The sequence below is a fragment of the Typopeltis vanoorti genome, chromosome 15 (assembly GCF_054136105.1).
Source record: "Typopeltis vanoorti isolate ZY-2024b chromosome 15, IOZ_Tvanoo_1.0, whole genome shotgun sequence".
Classification (NCBI taxonomy): Eukaryota; Metazoa; Arthropoda; class Arachnida; order Uropygi; family Thelyphonidae; genus Typopeltis; species Typopeltis vanoorti.
In genome coordinates this window covers 96,368,464-96,392,677 of record NC_143563.1, presented here as the reverse complement: position 1 = coordinate 96,392,677, position 24,214 = coordinate 96,368,464, and the positions used below count along the sequence as shown (strand labels likewise).

At 30.5% G+C, this 24,214-nt stretch overlaps 1 protein-coding gene across 2 annotated transcripts in view; it reads right to left on the bottom strand.

Annotated features, from left to right (window-relative positions):
* Positions 1-752: 752 nt before the first annotated feature.
* LOC150099006 (homeotic protein ultrabithorax-like) overlaps positions 753-24,214 on the bottom strand; it is a 47,187-nt gene continuing 23,725 nt past the window's right edge. For both annotated transcript variants that reach the window (XM_090404729.1, XM_090404731.1), the window contains exon 2: positions 753-6,054. In XM_090404729.1, the coding sequence (XP_090260855.1) occupies positions 5,669-6,054 (386 nt within the window). In that variant the 3' untranslated portion in view covers positions 753-5,668. The remainder of the gene's footprint in view (positions 6,055-24,214) is intronic.

The window sequence follows — 24,214 nt, the reverse complement described above, 5'->3', positions numbered from 1 at the left end:
TAAATAACCACCTCATGTAAAAGTTACCGGGCAGATCGTGTGAGCTAATGTGGTGAAGCCATCGGTTCATTATATTGGGTCAATGCTTGCCAAAGATGGTCTTTAACATTCTGGTCTGTTGGGTGCTACACACTCATCAACATTTTAAAGCCATTATTAATAGTACAAATGTTTGCACACATCAGTCGCTAAGCATATACTTTGAAAAAGAAATGATTAAAACAAATAAACATGGTTATTTCAAATACGGTACTTATCTTTGCTGGCCATTGAACATCTAATAACTTTATCCAGCATTTAAGGAATATTGAAATTAATAGATCCTTATTCACCCTGTCACATATGAGGTTCATGTTCTTTTTGTAATACATTTTTCACTTCAAACGTATTGCTATTCTTAAACATACGTGTTGAGTAAAAGGTGGGGAATCAAGTTATTTGTATAAAGAAAAAAAAATCATTGTCTGAATAGATTGACCATATCCTGAACTCTCCCCCCACCTCCCAAACATAGCCACCAAATTGCTCTTAAATAATATGTATGAGGGAATTTGCACTAACTGGACCTGAAAGGTAGACAAAACTAAACCATTTTTGCTATATTGATATTACATCTGTATAAATTTCGGTGTTAGCACCAATTCGCAATCCAATAAAACAATATTTTTAGCTTAAAATTCCATTTCAGTAGCTTGTGTTACGTTTTAAATCAAACAGAATAAAATCAATGCAAACGGAGACGATAGTTTCAATTACAATCTGTATTTTGTTCATAATTCACAACACAAATACATACATGACAAGTAAACAGATGTCAAACATGCACAAGATGAATGTAAATACAACAATTGGAACCCGCAAAAAACTACAAAATGATTTGTTCTTTTTTTTTCTTTCTAAACAGACTGTTTCTATTAAGCTTAAATAATATGACTGAGCTTTGCTAAATCCAATTAAATATAGCATTTTTTCCCCTTTTGGCATCTATATTAATATATATATATAATATAATGGTTTTTTCCGACACTATTTTTTTTTTCAAATAAGCTCAGTCATACAAAAATATGTAACGCTCGTGTTACCATGGAAATATAACAATGTCTCTGTAACAAGTGTTGGAATTATTTAAATTCGTTATGAATGAATTGCACTGGTTAACTTTGATTCAAAACTTCATAATTAAATTAACTTTAACGGAAAATTCGGTATAAGAGAAAAACTGCCCATCTTAATATGAATATATCATCTTTAAGGTATGTAAATCTTAACAAAACAAATGACCACACATGCTAGCAAAGTTATAAATGGTCCGTCATCACAGATTTGCCTTTCATTTTTTTAGGACAACTCTTAAATAAGACAACAATCTTCTTATTTATACGTATATATATAAGAATTCGTTTTAACAGAATAAGTTTGAAAACTTTGACAATGTGATTAGCAATATACAACATATAGAAAATAAAGAAATCTTTCAAAATATTGTGGATACACTTCAATACGTATATAGAACCGACTAATGATTTTACTTCCTTCAAAAGAAAGCAAAATCGTTACGTATAATTGGTAAGGATACTCATGAGAGAGAATGCTAGAGAGCGAGGAAAATGATTTGTCTAGTTGTGGCTTGCTGGTTTTAATTTTTATTTGACAAATTCGTTTTTTTCATTTTTATTCTTTATTAGATGCATTCAGTTTAACACTTAAAAATCATTTTGTGAATTACACACACACACACACACACACACACATTTCTCCGTTCAATTTTATTATATGCATTTACAGCCTGATTCCCCCCCCCCCTCTCTATCAACAGCTTACGTGCCATATTGAAATGTTTATATTTTCTGAGGATCGGTACCAGGTTGTGAACCACACCTTAGGAAATGCTGGTCTAAGTCATTTTGAGTGTGCCTACGTTATACAGTAAGATCGACTGAATCTAACTTCAGTTATCTAATTAAATCTAGAATCTATTTCTGTTATTTTTTCTGTGCTCCATTATTGTTAATTAGTTGCAACATGTTTATTTTAGATGCATATGAAAATTTTATGCGCGGGGGAGAGGGGGATGAGCTAGTAATTTTGAGTGTAATTTTGGAGACGTCACCAAAACTAACTTTTTAAAGAAGTCTTAACCTTAAAAAAAGCTTTGCAGAAAATATAAAAAGCGAAGAGAATAAGTTATTCTGAAACCATATTAGTAAATAATAATTGCTAGAAATAATGGTTAATAACAAACAGAATTACAAAAACACGTTAATAAATAATAATAATAATTTTAAAAAAGGTCTGAATAAAATTATTTTCCCACTTAACAGCCGTTTAATTCTTAAGGATTATAAAGGCAAAATAAAACTCGACCATACTTGGCTACCCAGAGATGGTAGTATCTGTGCAGAAATCTAACACTAAATAAAATATTTCATATTTCTATATTTAACCTTTTTTTTGGAAAGTCATTTATTTCTAAAATTCCATTTACTTATTATTATTATTTTTTATTTATTTATTTTGTCTTCGTTTAGAAATTAGACAAATCCTCTCTTATTCCTATTCTAAAACAATAATAAAAAAAAGCTCTTAAGTATCTCCGAAAATATCAAGCTTTAGGAGAAACCAATGCTTATTAATTAACAATAACTTTATATTATCTATATAGAAAATAATAGGACACTCGGACAGGCTGTTCCATTCATACGTAGCTTGGTTATTATTTTTATTAATTTAATTTATATATTTTTAATTATTTGTATATTTTTAAAATTTTTGAATATTTTTTATTGTTTTCTTGTAAAGCTAATTTTAATTGCATTTTCAGCTATACACCTTTAATTTTTTATGATAAAAAATATGAAAAATAAAAACTTCGAATTGTTATTATTATCAGTATGTTATTTAGAGATGTAAATTCGATTTATTTATTTTTGAAATGTTGTTATTATTATATTATATTATTTAATGCATTGACGAAATTTTAATATTTTTTTAATCACACAGGATGAAGATCTAACACCTGGTTATGAATGCTTTTAATATTTTGCGAAGTTTTGGTGAAGAAATATTTACAGAATCAGTTCTTCAGATCATAATCATTGACTAGACGATATATTCGGAATATGTTCGTACTTTCCCAATAAGATTGTATGTAATACAATGAAGTATTTACTAATTTAATGTGCACAATTCCTGCTAGATTTTTCAAACTAGTAAACAACGATTTATAAAAAAAAAAAAGTTAATGACTTTCTATAGAATTATTCAAAAGGACTTGCTCAACCGTATCATTTTAGTGATCATAACTAAAGTATTTCTTTAATTAATACCCACATCACAATTATTTCAGATCAATTACGCAGGAATAGTAACCAAGGTGGGATAAAAATGCTTTACTGGAAAAAAAAAAAAAACTGACTCACATCTGCACTCATTTTAAAACAAACAAACAAAAAATGGAATCGAATGTTTTAATACATGGTAAAATATCAGAAAGGCAATAACTAACAACATAAATAAGTTATATTTATTGAAATCACAGACAATGAGCTGTCGGTCTTAATGTACACTTAAGTTCATGAGAAGAAATATATGTTAAAACAGGATATATTAATATAAGTGTGATGTAGTTTTAGCATAGTATTATCTGTTTTCTTTCCAGGAAAGCCTTAAATTATTTTCATAATTTCTTACAATATATAGGAAAAGAAACACTACGTAAATCAATCTATGAGGTCCAGATTTCAAAATGGCTAAATTATAGTTGTCCGAATTATAAAATCTTTTACAGTAACAATTTAATAATAACGAACAATAACATAAAAATTAAAATAAATATAAATAGTGAATTTACATCAACAGACGTTACCATTTAATATTTTTTGAATATTAAATGGTAGTATTTTTTCAAAACCTTGATATAAATAGTGAATTTACATCAACAGACGCTACCATTTAATATAATATTTCATGAAAATTAAATGGTAGTATAGTATTTTTCAAAACCTTGATATAATATAATATATGAATATTAAATGGTAGTAATTTTTCAAAACCTTGATATAATATTTTCTCAAAACCTTGATATAATACTAAATGAATTCACATATAAATCCACACGGCATAAAACTCATTTAAACTGTCATGAATGATATATTAAATTAAATCATCTAAAATTTATTTTTCTTTATTAAATTCAAAATCATTTATTAAAAGAAAATTTTTAAAAATTGTAGAATTTAAAAAAATATTCTATTTTAATTATATTTGCTAGCTTGTTTTATATATACTTAGTAATATGTCTTATATGAAATATATTAATACAGGCAAAATAAATTAAATTGTGTAATTGTGGCTTGTAATGCCTTCAATTTTTTGAAAATCATAACTTGAGGTAACGTTAAGGTAGGATTTGATCCTTTACCAATTTTATTTTTCATTGAGAGAACGAATGATATACATTATGGTTTTATAGTTTGAGTGAAATTCCTCTACTTATTTTTTATATATTTACTACTTTAAAATTGACTAAAATAACAACAAACAAAGAAAAATTAGGTAATAATTTTAGAGAATAAATATTAAGCAGTGCCTTTCTACTCTCATAATAGATATCAAATTGATTTAAATATATTTATGCTAAGAAAAATATATAACTTCAAAAAACTTTCATAGCCATATGTTGACCCTCATATCATTTGATATAAAAAGCATATTAAAATATAGATTTTCAGTCAACTTGAGTATATTTTAAGAACTAGCAAGCCACACTACTGGACTTCTCTAACAACTCTCCCATATAAATGGATACGTATGTATTTAAATATCACTACAGTTTGAACCCTTCAGTTTTTTATGCATAATCGACAATATTTTTTTTTATGAAATGAACGAAAATAAAAACGAGGGGGAAAACGATGTTTTAAATAATACTAGACAAAGGGTGGGTCACAAACTACCGACAAAGGTGGCGAATTTCTAACACTGCTCTCTACAACAGAACAATGCATTGTCAGTGTTTAAAACCAGGCATATGATGATTACAACTAAACACTACGCATCATGTCCCACATGCTAAATCACGAAACTGGTGTTTGTACACAAGAAAATATTGAGATGGCCACTTATGATCGACAATTGATATTCAATAGAGTCATTTCAAACTCTAAGTCGTAGCATATGTTATATGAAATATCAAAGCAGGAAAATAATGACTAAGAAGCAACAGCTGTTTGAAAGTTAGCATCGTTTCTTTTAGTTTTAGTTAAGGACTCCATTTTAGGAAAAGAATTCAATGCGCTTGCGCCAAAATACGAACTCAGTCGATTGTTTTTTGGTGGCTTTGAATAACATTACAAGGAATCCATCTCAATTAACAAAACTGTATATACTTGACCTCCCTTGCTTTTATTAAAATATTTAAAATAGGCTGTTCTTAATGTTTGCAGAGAAAGTAAATTCTAAAATGAAAGAAGAAAAAAAAGATATTTATCGCCGTTATTTAACACATGCAAATCGCAAGTACTCTAATGGTAAGGGTGAGGTGGTAGAAGCATATTTTTATAAAATACCAGACATAGAAATTACGACATGCCAATCATGTGACCATCTCACCTGTCTGGGACCAAGATGAGGGAGCGATAGAGAGATAGATAGAGAGAATATATCTGCCTTACGTTTTGCTTCCTGTATTAGATGTCTCACTGGTTCCCGGCGCTGTAGATGATGCTCCGGATGGCTGTTGAGCCTTCTGTGGTTGAGACTGCGTCTGGCTCTGTTGTGCTTGTGCTTGCTGGGGTTGCGAAGCAACTATTTTCGCTGCCTGGGCCTGTCGTTCTTGTTCGTTCAATTCCTTAATAGCTTGGATCTCTTTCTTTAGCTTCATCCTCCTGTTTTGGAACCAGATTTTAATCTGTCGCTCCGTGAGACACAGAGCATGCGCCATCTCGATTCGTCGCCTTCTGGTAAGATAGTGATTGGTGTGAAACTCTTTCTCCAGCTCCAACGTTTGGTAGCGCGTATAGGTCTGACGGCCTCGGCGACGGAGACCATTTGCACCTGTACGAGAGAAATAGAGAGAGAGAAAGAAATATGCAATATTTATTTTTACTCCGAAGAAACACCTGCAAGTAACTAGGCATAAATTCTACATTGCCTCAAAGTCAGTCTAATATTCATATTTATCATTAGATGTTTAAAGTAATAAAGAAAATACAAGTTCGTTCTTTAATGAGGTGAACACACACACACACACACACACACACACACACACACACACACACACACACACACACACACACACACACACACACACAAACCAGAAAAAAAAAAAAGAGATAGAGAAAAATTGCGACTGTGATTAACAAAATAAAAATTTAAAAATAAAAATAGTTCTATCGTATATAAAGATGGCTTCGAATTCTCTTGGGATCTGTAGATTTGAGACCTAGAAATGGATATCATACTAAACATAAAATTAAAATAAAGAAAGTAAAAAATAACAATACTAAACTATAATTCTAGCTATCTCTTGCTAATCTTCAGCTTAATAGCCATAATGCAATTTTGAATCTCTCACACCATAACTAAAATTTAGAAGAAAACCTACAAAATGAAATTGCCACATTTTATTATTAATAATATTGAGATGCGGTGATTGATTCATTCAATCCAATACCCTTGGAGGATAATGGATGGCAATGCTGTAGCCAATGAAGTTCTAACTGAGGCTCGGCTATTGCTGTTACCCTCCTGCCATGATCAGAGCTTTAATAGCTCAATAACACCTTATCCCTACACTGTCCTCTACAGATAACGGGGAAGAAGAAAAGCATTCTTGCTTCGCCCCTTTAAGCCAGTCCTTATAAGGATAAGGACTATTATTAATAATCAACAGTGACGTACTTGAAAAATGACATTGCTTTTTGTTTATTTATTTTTAATCACATTACGGTGTTACCACGTTAACAAGATGTATAAATAGGAACTTTTCATTTTCTAGTTGCGACCATGCAACTATTTTTGGCATCGTTTTTTTTTATGGCTATTCTATTTACTAAGATAAATGCTATAATTATCATATGGAATTGCAGGGTGGGAAAAGTAATTTGAAGTAAAAGAGAATAACAGAAGTGGGGACAACTGAACAGCAACAGAAACAATACTATTTTTCGCATGAGTCTCACGTATGATCAGTTTCCATAGGTACATTTATGATACATTTTATGCAACATGCATGCAAAACTTCAATGCGATTAAAGCGCATCATAAAAACCTAAGAAAATACTACTACTATGGGAATAGCTCAAAACATTTTGGGAGACTTCAGTGCCACATTCCAAATTCGAGAACAGCATAATAAAGTTGGATGGATTTGATTTTTATAATGTTAGAGCAGTTGTACATTTTTTTAAGCTTAGGAAAGTAGGGATGGGATGTGTTTGTGCAAGAAAGTTAGACGTGTGTTTATGCTAGAAGAGGAATGCGATATCGTCTGGAAATCTGAGCATTATAATAAAACAAATCAACATTTACAATTTCTTCATGGTCAATGAGTATTAAGCACACATTCTCTAGCTGGAAAAAAAAATTAACAGATACGAAATAAACATTCGCAAATATTTGAGGACCTATTTGACACACACAATTCTGTTTACTTAAAGTCAAAGGATTGAATGATTTTAAAACTGATATAATTTTAATTCGATATTTTATAACGTATCTTCACTAATCCTGCATGTCTCATATTATTTGATTAAATTATTTGTTTCAATACTAATCACAGCATCTTGCAGAATTGTACAGAAATGTTTTAAAAATATTTTATGCTCTCTTTTTTGTTTAGGTACTAATTGGTCAACTACATTCAAATAATAAGAAAATTTCTAGTGGATTGGATGATTGAAAAAAAAAAGTACTCTATTTGAAATTATTGATATTTGATTTTAAACACTGTGAATAACGAACTATATACATGCACTATGCAAAATATTTGATGCAGTTCCAGTATTACATATTCAATATTCAATATTACTCTTAATTATTGTTATTTCGTTACAAAAGTATTAAATTCTCTTATAATACTGTCGATAGTTTTCATAATTTTGAAATGAACTGCATAAAAATAAACCATATTATTAAAGAAATATTAAAGAATAATCTTTGTATTTTGCAGTTAATCTCAACCTGATGCAAAGTCGAAAATGGAAACCGCGTCTCCAGTAAGTTACAATATTCATATTTAAAGGGAATTCTCACATATTATAAATAAATAGATACTTATGATTATTTGCAAGTAATTTTTGTCATTTACATCTACAATTCCAGAAGATAAATAAATACTAGACATTCCAGTAGTGCTTAGAAAGAGTATGGGATAATTCAAAATGAAACAAAATGAAACAACAACAAAAAAAAAATCAGAATCTATTATTTTTGTACATAATAATACTGCTATGACTGATTTCGTAGAATGTTCGAAGAATCAAGTGTAGTAAATGCTGTACACTGAAACCCATACACATAAACGTTATTAAATATTGAGTTTCACTAACCAGATTAAGCCTTTGCATGTCGACTCATTCAGAGAGGGAAAATCCCTCCCCTCCCCTCCCCTCCACACAACAATAACATTAACAGAAAACCGATTATTTTCCAAGTCTTGTTGGGAGAGAGGGATGTTTCTGTGTAAGTTAAGTTTTGATATATGTTAATTCTATTTAGTTGCTGATGGCTGGATAACATTGGCAAGCATTTGTATATTAATTGTAGACGAGTGTTTTCACTGAGAAATTTTCTTTTGACGGAAGACAATCTCTTACATCATATGAGGCTGACCAACTCAGTTTAAATGCTACTGGGTTTTTTATGGATGAAGTCATCGTTTGATTTCAACTCATCTTTCCCTTCACTAGTGTTAGGTTCAATTCCTTGCTTCTGAGGAGGACAAGGAAACAGGCATATAAAAGATCTGACCACAAAATTAAAAACTCTACTACCATGCAAAACTTCCACATGACTTTAGTAAGATTTGATTTTAGCAACAGTTTTAGAATAAATTGGAATTCACGTCTGTTGCAAAAAAAGAAGTTTCCAGCCTTTTTGCTATCAGGTTTCTCCTCAAAACTATGAGACTCCGAATAGCACTGATTACAATAAGGACCGAACTCAAATATGTTTTATGAATAAGATGTTATATCGGGTTTATGAAATACTGAAAAAACGTAAGAAGGCTAATAAGTTATGTGTAATAGTAGCTAAATCAAACCAGCGAAAAGACATTGAGAGTAACATAGGAATAAATATCAACAATAACAGGAATAAATATCAATGAAAAAATATTGTAAAGATTAAAGAAAAATAGAAACATTAAAAAACGGAGAAAAGAATCAAGGGATCACAAAAGTGACAAAAACTACTGAAGATATTCTGGATGTCTCGAAAAATTATGTTGAAAAAGTAGTTTAGAAATTATCCAGGAGAGTCATGAGCACATTTCAGTACTGGCGATGAAAAAAGCTACGAGAAACCTGAAATGTGGAAAGTAATAAATGATATTCGATCAGAAAATGTACAAATATGGAAGTACAAGAGTGACTTGCAACTTCAAAAGGCCTTGTCAGCAGGTCGAATTCCAGATGATTGGAGCAGAGCTCTCATAGTACACGTCTATAAAAACTGAATAAGAGAATTACGTTGGAATTTCCCTGTTAGATGTTCAAGGCAAGATTTACAGAAGCATACTTAAAAAGAGATTTATTAAGAAGAAAAATTATGGAAGAGAAACTTGAAGAACAAGAAGCTGGCTTCGGGCTAAATAGGGGTTGTCAGGATCAGATTTTTATATTTAACAAATAGTTTAGAAACCATTAAATACAACAAGCATCTGTATGCAAACTTTGCCAATAACATGGAAATGACACCTGTTCGCCACTTTTAGTGAAGAATTGCAAATTAAATATGTAAATTAGACTAAACAAAGTTGGTACGGTAGGACGTCAGCTGAATAAATTTATATGGGATAAGAGAGAAATTGGTGAAACACTAATCTCTAAAAGACACTAAAAACTAAGCTGTACACGACATTGTTCAGATCAGTTTTAACTTTTTTTTTCTTTGATCAGACTAGATACAAAATCAACTCCAGAATCATTAAAAATGAAGATTTTAGGAAGGAACTTGAACATTGTTAGCATTCAAGAATGCGTGAGTAGAATTAATGTGAGATGGTATATAGTTACCTAAATAATATGGGAGAGATAAGGTTGTGCAAAACAAGTGTTTGATGCCTGGATGAAAGGAAAAAGATCCAGAGAAGAATGATCAAGGGGGATGAATGCAGTTAAAAGTGTCTTAGAAAACTGAAATATAAGATGTGACACTATTGCATCCATAACAAATAACAAATTAACTCGGAAGAAAATTGTTGACAGGAAATTACTAATAATACAAACTTAATCACGATAGTATTATCTTATTCTGTACGCTCATTTGAGTATACGTATTAGGAAATCATGCTTTCATACTGCGTTACTATGGGATACTATAATTTAAGATTTGCCTATTGCGATCCGCAGATAGAGAAACGCTGTCTGAATGAATTCAAATATATAAGTTTGTAAGAAATCCTTTCTCTCTTTCTAGGTTAGTTAATACTACTCCTTGTTGACTACATGTATATTTTCTATTATTTGTTGACTACATAGGACTCGGTTAAGGCGTGGATTTTTATAAAAACAAAACTGAGCATGATTGTATAGCTTTTAAGATACTCGTTTCTAATCCTTTCTTTGTAAAAAAAACAAAACAAAACAAAACTTTCTTACGATATTAATTCGTTTTCAATGCAGAGTCACTTCTGATGGGATGTCTCGCAAACAGCTATGAAAGCGAAGTATGTTTGATTGAGGATTATGATAATCCTCATATTTATGATAATTCAGCATATTCTTACACAAACTGTATGCTAATTATAACAGAATGATGATGGAAATATAAACATATAATATATTATATATATAGTCAGATTTATGAATATACAATAAAGTAAGACTAGAAATATAAATGTACGGTTTTAAAACTTTTATATTCACTACTTGCGTTCTTTTAATCTAGAAATCTTCTGTTTAGAACTTCGCAGTTATTTTTACTAGTGAAAAATTAATAGAAGTAAACTTACTGATCGTAGATATTTGGTGATATATAGAGAATGTAATTAGAGATAATTTTTTTCTTCTGAATTAACAGATTACTTACTTTCATATCCAACATGTACATAGATACAGTTTCAGAATTTTTACGCATTACATCTTGATTCACTGAATATTTAATTCATAGTTCGGATCCAATTCAACTACTTCTAATAATAACCTTACAAGGCCAGTGGAAACAATGACATTAAACTAAAGCCACGAAGGGGAAAAAAAAATCCAACGTATGTCCGACATCTCTCTTTTCCAAAGAGGCAAGGACTTGTTTCATTAGTGGAGGCTCAGTACTTCTTCTCCGCCCCCCCTTGTTTCTTCTCTGACTTCTCTAGTTTATGATGTAGCCAATCATGATCGTCTCTGAAGCTATTTAGCCAATCGCAGGTCTCTAGGATTCACCACAACCAATAAGTGCTGGAAGAAAATTTATCACATAAAAGACCCATTTAGTGGTATCCGCTTTAAAAGTCGTTGCTTCCCTTTTTTAAAAGGGAAGCCATAAACTTTTGGATCTAAGATAAACAAAAGAAATACTAAAAGCAACCCTACTTATTTCTAAACTATCACTTCTATAAACGTTCAGAGAAAAGTAGATTTTAAATTCAACAAAATAGTTAAAACTGCAATATTTTGTACGTTTTTATAAAAAAATGCTCCATGATTCATTATTTAATTATACTTCGTGAATAATGGGAAAAAAAGTTGACTATATTAATAATATTCTAAACTAAATAAAGCTAATGTTTTCCATTTAGATACCTGATAGTGGAAATTTAGAACACTATGCTATTTTAAGATTAATTTTCATTATGGCCACATTTCTCTTGATAATATATTTTGAAATACGTCTTAGTATAATTATTTAATATAGTGTATGCGTAATATATTAAAAAATCTAAATTTTAAATAATAAAAATGATTGCATAAAAATTAATACACCATATGTTTTAAACAATACGTTAACCTTAAGTTTAATTGCATATCTGATTTCTATCGTTTAAGATTAAATAATGTTTGTGATTTTTGTTGTTTAAGAATGACAAATAAATAAATTTAAAAATAAGTATATTAATAAGAACGATAACTTGTTTTTTCTTAGCGAATTTTCTGAAATCGCAGCTTTTTTAATCCCCAATCCAGGATTAGATATATACATTCTGCACCATTTTATTCGGCAAATTAATTTTTATTCCCAAATATTTGTTTTTGCAATTACAAATTTTGTTTATAATTATAATAATATAATGACATTAAATCAAAACTATGTGTTAACGCATATTAATGCTTTCATAATTTATAAAGTTGGACATGCGTAACTATTTTGTCGCGAAACCCCACAATACATGGGGAAGCATGAGCTAGGAAAGTCCAATAAAAGTGCCAAGGGTCCCTATTAAAACTATTAAGGGACTAATCAGAAGAAGTTACTAGAAGAATATGTATGCTGGAAGAAATGGGAGCTATTAAGGGGAAATTTCTGCACTAAATAAATCTTTGAAGAACTATCAAGGCTGCATGTGATATTTATTATTGATTTATTTTAAAAAATGTCGAAAACTTTTAGGTTAGGTGGCGCAGAATCATTTGTACTAGTATGCAGCCATTTAAAAGGTCTAAACTGTAAATGTTACATCAAGAATGACTATTAAATGATATGACCGAGGAGAAAAATTATGTATTTTATTTTGTTATTTTCATTTATTTATATTTGTGATTCCAAATTACGAAAATTTTAATTAAATTGAACTTAAAATAATTCACTCAAAATGACTTATTAACTGTATTAATTTATATTTTATCTCAGTTTTTTTTATTTCATTTCACCCCCCCACCACCACCATATGAACAATTTCAGTGAATTTTAGATATCGCAATTTTGTATTATCACCAACAAAAACAGCTGTAGAATGCAGTCCTTTTCAGGTTAGGAAATACTATCTGTTGTCTGTGTTATCCTAGGGGAAATATAAACGATAATTAAGATATAAAACTTTTCAAATTATTTATCTTCTCTTATAAAATAATAGTTAATATTGTTTTTGTAAAAATGAAATCTTTAGTAATTTTTATAGGTAAATTTTTTACCTCATTAATTTTATTTAATACACCTATTGTTTATTCACTTATAAAAATAATAATCTTAGACATTGAGATAACGTTTACTAAAGAAGAAAAGAGAAAGTCCTTTTTAGGACTTCCAGGGTAACAAATGGCAATGCTGTAGCCAATGAAGTTGTAATTGAGGCTCGGCTATTGCTGTTACCCAGCCATGACTAAAGCTTTTTAGCACAACAATAACACTCCATCCACACAGATTTTCTTCATTCAGATGACGGGATAAAGAGTCAAGGACTCAGTCCATCGCCCAGTTCTTTTAAGAACGTTTACTAAACTTTTTAACTTTAATTTTGGGGAAAAAAGTTAGAGTTTTCGAGTAAGGTACATTTCACCGTAAAATGTACTTTATATTCTAATATAATACAAAATATACTTTAATCTAATATAATATAAAATATAATATCACCGTGAAATGTACTTTATATTCTAATATAATATAAAATAAATTTATATTATAAATATATTCTGTTGTATACCATCTTAAAAAATGCAGCTGTTATTTCTGAGATTGGAAGATAATGTGGATAATTAATAAAAGATCAGAGAGAGAGATTCTGTATCAAGAACAAAGAAACGCTGTCTCTCCTCAGAATGGAATTTTGTGCTCAAGATTTTAATATTGTTTTCCGATATTAGAATATTGGATAAAGTTGGAATTGAGCCATTGCCTTCACCATATGTCGTAAAATTTCTGAAAAAGTTACGAAACTCGTCAAGTAGAAAAAAAAAAGCGAAGCTATTTTAAGAACTGGCGATCCCTTTGTAAACACTAGGCAAAAAATAACATTTTAATTAAATGATGTTAATTTACATACCTGTGTAAATTTTTTGTAGGTAAGAACTTGTCTCAAGACTTGATCACAGCCGAGACGGTATGCAATTAAAAGTGATGAGCACAAGATACCAACGACTGAATGCAGAAAATACATTCAGATGAATGAACAACAGCCGGCTCTCATATTTGTTGCTGGCTTACCACGCATATAAGAGTCTTTTATTATTTCTTTATTCTCAGTTCTTTCAAAGCCAAAATTTCAATTCACCTTTTCGGTGTTTATTTTAACATTCGTATCACTTTTTTTTTTAAAGTATTATGTCTGCATTCAGTTGTCCGTATCGTGTGCACATCACTTTTTAGTTGCATACGGTCTCGCAAGTCTTGGGTCAAATTTTTAACATTTTTGCCTTTAAAATTTTTACACAAATGTGTAAATTAATACCAGTTGGTTCTTCACACACTGTGAATTGCAGTAAGGTGCAATTCACAGTATGAATAATGAATAATGCAAACAAAAGTGCATATTTGTTTCATAGAAGACCTATCTTTATTCTGAAGTACATATCGTATTTCGAAGTAAAACTATAATATTATCCAAAATACAGACGTTAATACTTAAATATTCCACTAGCATCTGCTATCTCACTTCTAAAATAACCATACTTTCTCAGTTTAAAGAACTTTAATATCATATTCATCCCCAAAGTATCATCATTTCAGTATTTGATATCAAAACGAAACACTAGAACAACTTTACAGTATACTCCCCCCCCCCCTAAAGCATCGAACTAGATGTGGAATTTTAGAGAAACTAATACATAGATATGTTATTGCGGGAGTAAACTGAGACTATTTAAGGAAGTACAGAAAGAAAAATTCTGTAATGATGTTCCTCTAAGGTTGTAATGTGACTATCAGAGTCAGCGGAAATGTAACCCGTGGAATCAGGCTAAACCTGAGGATGTAAATTTGAAGCACTGGGAACTTGGACGCTGTTGACTGGAGCAGATCCAAACTTCATTCGATGAACTCAAAAGAAATGTAACCCGGCAAGTGATATATGATCAATGAGTGAAACTGTAGCGAGACACCAATAGAGAGAGAGAGTATCTTTATGCTTACATTCTAGGTCATATGGGGGGTAATAACAGTTGTATCCCAAAGACCCGAACCCCCTGCTATTAATTATTGGTTGTTATTATTAATCCACACTTCAAGGGCATAACAATTATACTGATTTAAAAACACGAAAATTTTCAGTTATGATAACGTACTGAACATTCTGATCGAAATCACAGTAAAATCATTATCTAAAACGTTAGCTTTTTCTTTAGCAATTGGCCTGAACCACTTTTAAACTAATATTCAGATTAGATAATATGCTGAGTTACGATTTAAAAATATAATACACGAAACACAATCATTTTTTCATTAATTTATTTCCAAGATATCGTTGAGCTAGTTTTATTTTATTTATTATTATGTTCATTCTAGTTTACTAATGTTATTCCTAGAATTTCCTGGTCTGAATAATAGAAGAAAGTTAAAGATATCTGTGGTTAACAATCTAAAAAAAAAAAAAAGTGGTTCAACCTATTCTAAGTTTGACATTTCGGACTGCAAATCTGAGAAATTCAATAACTATAACTTTGATTTAGAAACATGGTGATTTTGTATCATTTACTAATAAGTAAATAGTAATTAATTATTTGCGAATGTTTATTTTCAAATTCTCTCTTTCATTCCTTTTCTTTGTTAAACAGTGCTAACCCGATTTCATTTGTTAAACTAAATTTAGTTTAACAAATTTCACAATATTTATAAATATTGAAATTGAAAGCACTTTTCTTATATTTTGACTATATAATTTAGTATAAGGTTTATTTATAAAACTATAAAAATAATTTAAATAACTAATTTCTACAAAACAATTAAGTGAAATTATTTTATTATCTTTTGTTGCCAATAGTTAACTATGAAAAGCTTATTTTCTATAATTGCGGTAAAAGAGGACTCCTTTATTACTGAAAATAATATCATTATTGTTAATAGTCATATCGAAAAGAAGTAGATTTTCTGCAAAGATGATATGATTTTTTATTTAAATATAATTAGTATTAAAATTTGTGTGAAGTTGTAAACATTTGCAAATAAGACATCTGAAATATTAAGATAAACGAAGTAAAGATACAAAGTACTTCAATAGCTAATTGCAAATTCGTTTTAGATAACTTTCAAAATGCGCAAAGAATATCTAGACAATCTTACCTTTCTTAGTACAAGCTGTATTGACTCTTCGGAATCGATGTAATTAGATTATTTGTAAAATACTTTCAAATTTTAAATTATTTCGGAATGAAAATATTAATAAAACATTGCTGTTTACCATCTTTAGTAAAGGAACACCACTATGTTGATAGCATAAAATCAACTTAACATTAACATTTAATCAAAAGCTGAAACTTAAGGCTACTCTTATTAGTTTCTAGTAAGAGTCTTGAACTTAAGATAATGTTTTTGAAGTAGATGGGGAGAAAATGGAAGCAGTTAACAATTTTGTGCTCCTAGGATCCCGAATTGATAAAGATGGTTATTGTACTGAAGAAGATTATTACTCGGAAAGAAAGCAATAAAAAATTTAAGCAAGATCTTTAAAGATAAAGATATTAGCCTCGCAACAAAAATCAGAATCGTGAAATCAATGGTATTTCCTGTGGTACTGTATGGATGTGAAAGTTGGACCCTGAGAAAGAGTGAAAGGAGGAAGATAGATGCATTTGAATTATGGGTTTGGAGACGCTTACTAAAACTACCATGGTCTGCAAAGCAAACCAATAAATCAGTGATAGACAGAATAAAGCCAGATTGCTCCCTCGAAGCTATGATCATTAAGCAAAAATTGTCATACTTCGGACATATTATGCAAGCAAATGACAGTCTGGAGATGATGATGCTTGCTAAAGTTGATGGAAGCAGGAGAAGAGGAAGACCAAGATTTAGATGGGTGGATGGAGTTAAAGAAGCAACTGGAGTGCGCTTGGAGGATCTGAAAGACATGGTCAGGGACAGATCTGAATGGAGAATGTATGTTCATAGGATCACCAGGAGTCGAAATCGACTCGATGCAATATAACACACAAGAGACTCAGTATCAATAGAATAATATGGTGGGCCTGAAATATTCAATTTTTTGTTTCGATCACACAATTTTCAGCAATATAATTATGTTAAAATTATATATTGTAATATCTCCTCTAAGGCTGTATAGAATTTAAGAAAATTCACGTAAGACGATATTCATTTGTTTACTTTTGATGTCATCAGTGTATTTTTATTGGCAAAATTGATAATAATTTTGTCTGATAGTGATTTCTCATTGGTTGGAAAGGTTTTAATGAAAATTGCTATTTAGAATCTCCATTCAAATTAATTTGCCGAATAATTTCGATTTTGACTTTTAATCGGACCATTTGTAGCAATGCAGTTCAAAGTTATATATCCACAATACATAAACCAAACATGGATAGATGATAGATAGATTTAAACGTGTCATAACTAGGATTAACAAATCTTTAATAAAATATGTTGGAGGGGTGTCGTTTGTAAATCACATATAAGAGATTACTGGACATAATTCTAACTTATTTATTTTCCACTATTATTTTTTCAATGTTCGACTGTTGTTTTTAGTTCTCTTATCTAAGTATTTCTTTATTGAATTAGTTACAGTACAATAATTTTTCGTACAAGTGATCAACCTTGTTTCACATTCTTTATACTGTAGCTTTTATGCAAACTAGCCACAGAAACAGACTCATTCTATAGAGATAAATAAACTAATGTCATAGCCATAGTTGTACTGACTTAATATAAACAGCCTACCTTTTTCGCATAGTTCAGTGGACACCAAATATTTGAGGTCTTTTTTTCATCTAATAGTCTTTAGCAGGTTTTTTTTGTTGTTGTTGTTGGTTGGTTAGTTGTTTGTTTATCAATTCATTATTTTTGATTCTCTGAAAACCTATTGACCATACCTCTTTTGAAGATGTCATATTTGATAAAATTTCAGCCTCTTTATTTCTTAGACAGACAGATATAGTGACGAACAATTTTAGGGAAAAAGGATAAATACTTTCAATGTTTTTAATTATTGTTTATTATTTTTTTAAAGGAAGCTGCCATTTAATTTGTTATGTTTTCCTTATATGCCTCTGCAGTGAGTAAAGAAAATGTGCAATTCCCAAGATGTTTTCCTTATCGTCCTATTTTTTTCTTTTTTCTCGACATTGACTGAACAATTACAAGAATTCTCAGATTATTTCGTAATTACTAAGAAAATCTGAAAAACATTGTTTATTTCTTACTTCTTTCATTCCTTCTATCTTGTTTCTTACATATTATTATTATTTTGTTTGTTTCATTTTAAGTCATCTAAGCTGTATTATTTGCAGCATTCTCCGGGCGACAACAAAAATGTCAAAAATAAATGTGAGGATACATCATGCATGAGGCAAATCATTCAGCAAACTAGTCTGGAAGAAATTCAACTTGCTAATATGAGAAATTCCTTTCCTTTAGTCTGCAAGATTTTCTTCGTATTACAGAATAAAACTAACTGGTGCGAATGGTTACCGATTTTGTTCTTTGCATTTCCTACTATCCCCCCTCCCCCATTGATATTAATCTTATACGTCAGTTGTTTTCTGACGTGAATCTGAACGAAAAAAGACATTCGGCTCTCGTACAGTGAGCAGGCTAAAGGCTGGATAACACGGAACTCTACCATTTATCTTCCAGCTAAAGACATTCACAATATCCGTACTCGCAGATGGATTCGAATCCACAACTTATGATGGGAGAGAGGAGGTGCTATCCTGTGTACCAACCAGGTCTTATATATATATATATATATATATATATATATATATATATATATATATATATATATATATATGTCTATAAATGTCTAGTTTGTCTGAGTGCTTTCAAATATGAATTAACTGAACAAAAATATAGGAAAACTTCGGGAAGAATCTCAAAGATAATTCTGCCGCAAAATATGGAGGTAAACTTCACTATAGAAATGAACACCATATATTTCAGAAGACTTGATGATGTCAATATTGGATATCGTGACAGGAGAAAAAAAAAAAAAGAACGAAAGAAAAACTAAATGTGATAATTATAAAGGAATTTCCTACTGAGTGTCCTAGATAGTGGTTATATATTCTTACGACAAGGTAAAGAAATATCGAGGCCAAACTTAATGAACAAAATTAAAAGTATCAGATATAAGCTAGACTAACGGAGGTGGGATGGCTAAAATGAAGTTTACTTTAAAGACAAATTATTTGTATATAGAACAGTGGTCTCTATAGATTGTGTTTTTATATAGAAATAATCATTTAGAATTTTCTGAAAATGAAACTCATGCTGCTCCTTAAAATAATCGGGAGCTACCACCGTATTACCTGCACTCCAAAGTATCAGTTAAATAACTAATAAAGTAGCTGTTGCACGTAACAATGCAGAAGAACGTGCCTTATAATAACAACATGATAATATTGACACTTCATTGTACAATAGTATCAATCGAGGATCCAAGGAAATAATTAAATAAAAATATACATAAAAAATCCAAGAGAATGCAGATAGGAGATTAAATTCTTAGAGAACAGCAAACTGACGATGGATTAAATGAAATACCGAACAATAATAGAAGAATATGGAAGAACAGTTTCCATTGTAAATTCATAATAATAACCCGATGTTTGGCTACTGCATTGAAGGGCGATATAAATGGCGATATTTTCTACAATTATATTCAGTTTTTATATTAGCATTTCGAGCTGGAGTAAAAGCCAGTGATATTTTTTTTTAATAATAAAGTTCTAGTTCACAAATTTAGGCTTAGCGCTTTCCGAGATTTGAGTTGTCAGATGGATTAACACCTAAACGTAATAAACTCAGAAAAACAGTTCAGCAAATGTATTTCTCATCCTTTTATCCTAATGAAGATGTAAAACATCTTTATTTATATATTCAAATATACAGAACTGCTTTTATTAAGTAGTTCTATATATTGGAAACCATTCGTTTGTTCTAATATTTTACAGAGATGGTAGCAAAATAATGAACAATTATATTGGCTTGCTTTAACTATTATTTACTTAATAGGTTAGACGATAAAAACTAGCCTTCTTGTTTGAAAAGTAAAAGGCAAAAAGTTTAAAAGAAACCAGTGTCTTCCAGACGACAAGACCAGGTAAGCGATTTTCTTTTTTATGCTTATTAAGTATATCAGGCTGCCTGCTCCGACCGAACATCATTGCGACCATTTCTATGAATCTCTCGAACTAATAATTATTTTTCCTGTTTTCTATTATGGTTTGTCTTCTTCATGGCTATTGTTTCTTAATTCAATAATGTTCGTTTTTAATTGTATATTAGAATGGTATCTTGGTTTTTGGAATTTCATGCAATGTTTCTATAGATCTTTGCAAGATGTTTTCTGATTAATTTTGTCATCTGAAATTTGTTTATTTTTGTCGAGTAAAATTTATTCCAAAGGAATTTTGTTTCTTCCAAACTACCGTACGGTATTAACATGATTTAGTAAGCCAAAAGCACATTTGTTCATATTTCCGCCTATTTTAATGTTTATTATTCTATTTCAATCGCAGTTTATTATTATTATTATTATTATTTTATTTACATAATTGATACACAGTCAAAACAAGATATCATATAAATAAAAATTTGACTGGTGATACAGAACAATTCAGATTCTACCCAAGAATCTAAGAATAGTCTGTCAGGTAGCGTCGTAAAATATGGACTGTTCCAAGTAATGCTGTTTTTTGTAGTCATATGGGGTCACTTCATTGATTTTTAATTGCTGTAAATAGTTGGATAGCTTCTTTGAAGTTGCACCAAATGCACCGATAACTATTGGAATGACTTTGGTGTGTTTAAGCCAGTCGGCCAACTTCGATTGCCAGATCTCGATATTTAGTAATTTTTTCCAGTTCTTTGTTGTTATCACTCGGTACTGCGATATCGATTATCCAAACTTGTCGATGTTCGATAATTGTGATGTCAGGTCTATTGTGTTCTAAATGCCGATCAGTTTGTATTCGAAAGTCCCAGAGAATTTTTGCTGTTTCGTTTTCCAATACTATCTCTATTTTATGCTGCCACCAGTTATCAGAAGTAAAAAAGCCATATTTTTTGCATACAATTATTATTACTATTATTATTGTTGTTGATATTGATATTTATGGAATATCACACACTGATATTTATGAGACAGAATGAAAACACTCAAGTTTATATAATTGCAAGAGAATCCGACCTACATAGCCTACCAATATAAAACATTAACTCTCCACATCCTTAAGAACAAGATTTAAAATTACTTTAAAAACCATATCATGGAGATCTCAAATTTAGGCGAACATATCCAGTCAGACAATATAAACTTCAAGGTCTTTGACTCTTTAAAGAAATGGACAGACAACATTTCCACCAATACCGACTTCACTATCATACACACAAACATAAGAAGTATAAAGAAACACTGGCTTACATTGATAACACTGCTCATCTACACCTTGACAAACATAAATGTACTAATACTGATCGAAGTTGCAGTAAACGACACAGAAACATGCATTATTATTTAGGTAAGTCTGTACTGATTGATTTATTGGAGAAAATGATTTGGTATATCGGAAATTATTTCGAACTGTATTTATTTTATTAAAATTCATTTCATAGTCGATAATAAAAACGTGTTTATTATTATTATTGTTAGTAGTAGTAGTAGAGCAGTAATTGATTTTAATATGAATATTGACCCTACTGTACATCGGCACTCTAAAATCCTTATTTTCTTAACATTATTTCCATTACTTCGACACATATCTGTAACCTGCAAGTGTATGTATTCACACACACACACACACACACACACACACACACACACACACATACACCATACAAAGTGCACATTACCCTTTTGTAGTGTGGTAAGCTGTCTATAGAAATAGCCAGTAGTTGTAGACGCTGCTACAACTTCATGAAGATACTTCATATGAAATGTTTGTTTATGTAGAGTTCAATATAGATTCAAATAATATAATTTCTTGGCAAAATTCCATCTTCGTTTCCATATTAAGATCAAAGGTCTGTTACGAACCAGGCAAACTTTGCATTCATAAACCTAATTGTTGCCAAGAGCGCGCTAAAAGTAATTTCTGTAGTCTGCTATGTCTGTCACTGTGTATTCTTTGGCATAGGTTTGTTTTGCAAAGAGAAAATCCTGCCTACGTACAAAACCGGCTAATGAAAGATGAAAGCCTGTAAATATTCTTCTTGTTCAAGACGGATTCGGTTTCCTCCCTATGAAGACTATATAGTCTTTGCAACCACGGGATATCTTCGCTAATGACTGCACTCTGAAGACGTGTCAAGTATAATATATTAGTATTATGATAGAAAATCAGAGCCCACAGTCCGAGAAACACTAACTAAAAGTTAACCTTCGTGATCATCATAATTATCCATAATTCGTTTCAGCCTCTTATCTATATATTTTTCTTTTAAAATCCACTGTTCTGGATGAAGATATTTTGATTATCTTATCAAACTGTCTTCCTAATGAAGTATATTTTGATTTAAAAAAACAATCTTTAGCCAATAAACTATTCTTATTAAACAGTTTTATATCTATAGAACACATCTGACGTTCATACTGATCTGGCGCACTGAAACATGTTTCTATTTTATATAATTAGTGGTAAAGAAAGATAAAGCAATGCATATCGCTTAAACCAGGTCTCTCAATGTGCTAGTTTTTGTAGTCACATAGACGATGTCGTTACTATTCAGTCATAAACATCTGTGCAAAGCCCGGAGATAATACAAGTGAATGATTCTGTTTTAGTTTCTTTGTTCTATAAAAGGATTACGAAGTGTTGAGTAAAACAGATAGATGAAAGTAATAATTACGTAAGCGAGCAGTCTGGTAGTTCAGATTGGCATTTTTTTTCTATCAATGTCGCGACATGTAGGTTTTCAAAAAATGAAATGTCTTAAGTTGTTACCCAAATTCCTAATCTATCTATCTATCTGCATTTAGATGGCACTATATATATTATGACGATATGAAGAGTGATTAAAAAGTGATTCTCTATTTTGAAATTGAATATTTGAATCATGAAAACTCAGATTTATAGAAGCGTTTAGGGTTAAAACTACTCAACATGAGTTATTCGTTACTAAATAGTTTAACTACACCTGATCGCGCAAGTGCATTATATGAAGAGAAAAGTATGCTTTATAATTGATGCTATCAGTTGAATGAGCCTCAGGTAAAGGGATTTACAATCTCCTCAGAAATTTTTATTCACGGAACGCATTGGAATAACTGGAGCATGGAAATTGCTAGTTTTTGTCACAAACTTGCAGCATCCCGAGACTGCTAACACAGACGATGATCAACCATCTTTTTTGAAGAGCCGCTTCAAGATGTCTTCCTCCTTTAGCAAAATATCTTCACTATCATATGTTTTCTGTTTTAAAGAGTTTTTTTCTTTTAAATTCCCCTCCACAGAAAAGAATCTACTATGAATTTTGCAACTGCTCAGAAAATCAAGTTTTTCCTTAATTTTCTAGAATTACTCTTTTATGTATCGTGCAAATTATAGATAGGATACATGAATATCTTTTATGAATTGATAAAGAAGTAAAACGTAGAACAAACTTATTTCAGATTTCACCAAGTGCAGATTATTATTTGCGGTATTTTTTGGCGCAACCTTTCTTCAAATAGTTGTCTGAGAGAACTATTTTAGCGTTAAGAAAAACTGTGTGAAGAACAGAAAGGGGATGAAAAAAACAGACAGATAGACACACACAGAGAGAGAGGTGGGGGAGAAGAACAACTTTAAAAAAAATGTTAACCATAAAACAATAACTACGGGAGTATTTACAAAAATGTGTACAGGAAACTTTAGTATGTTACAGGATAAAGCGAAATAACACAGGATAAACAAAGGTATTTATACGAATTAAGTGGATATTGAATCTAACATTATTTCAAAGCCGAAATATA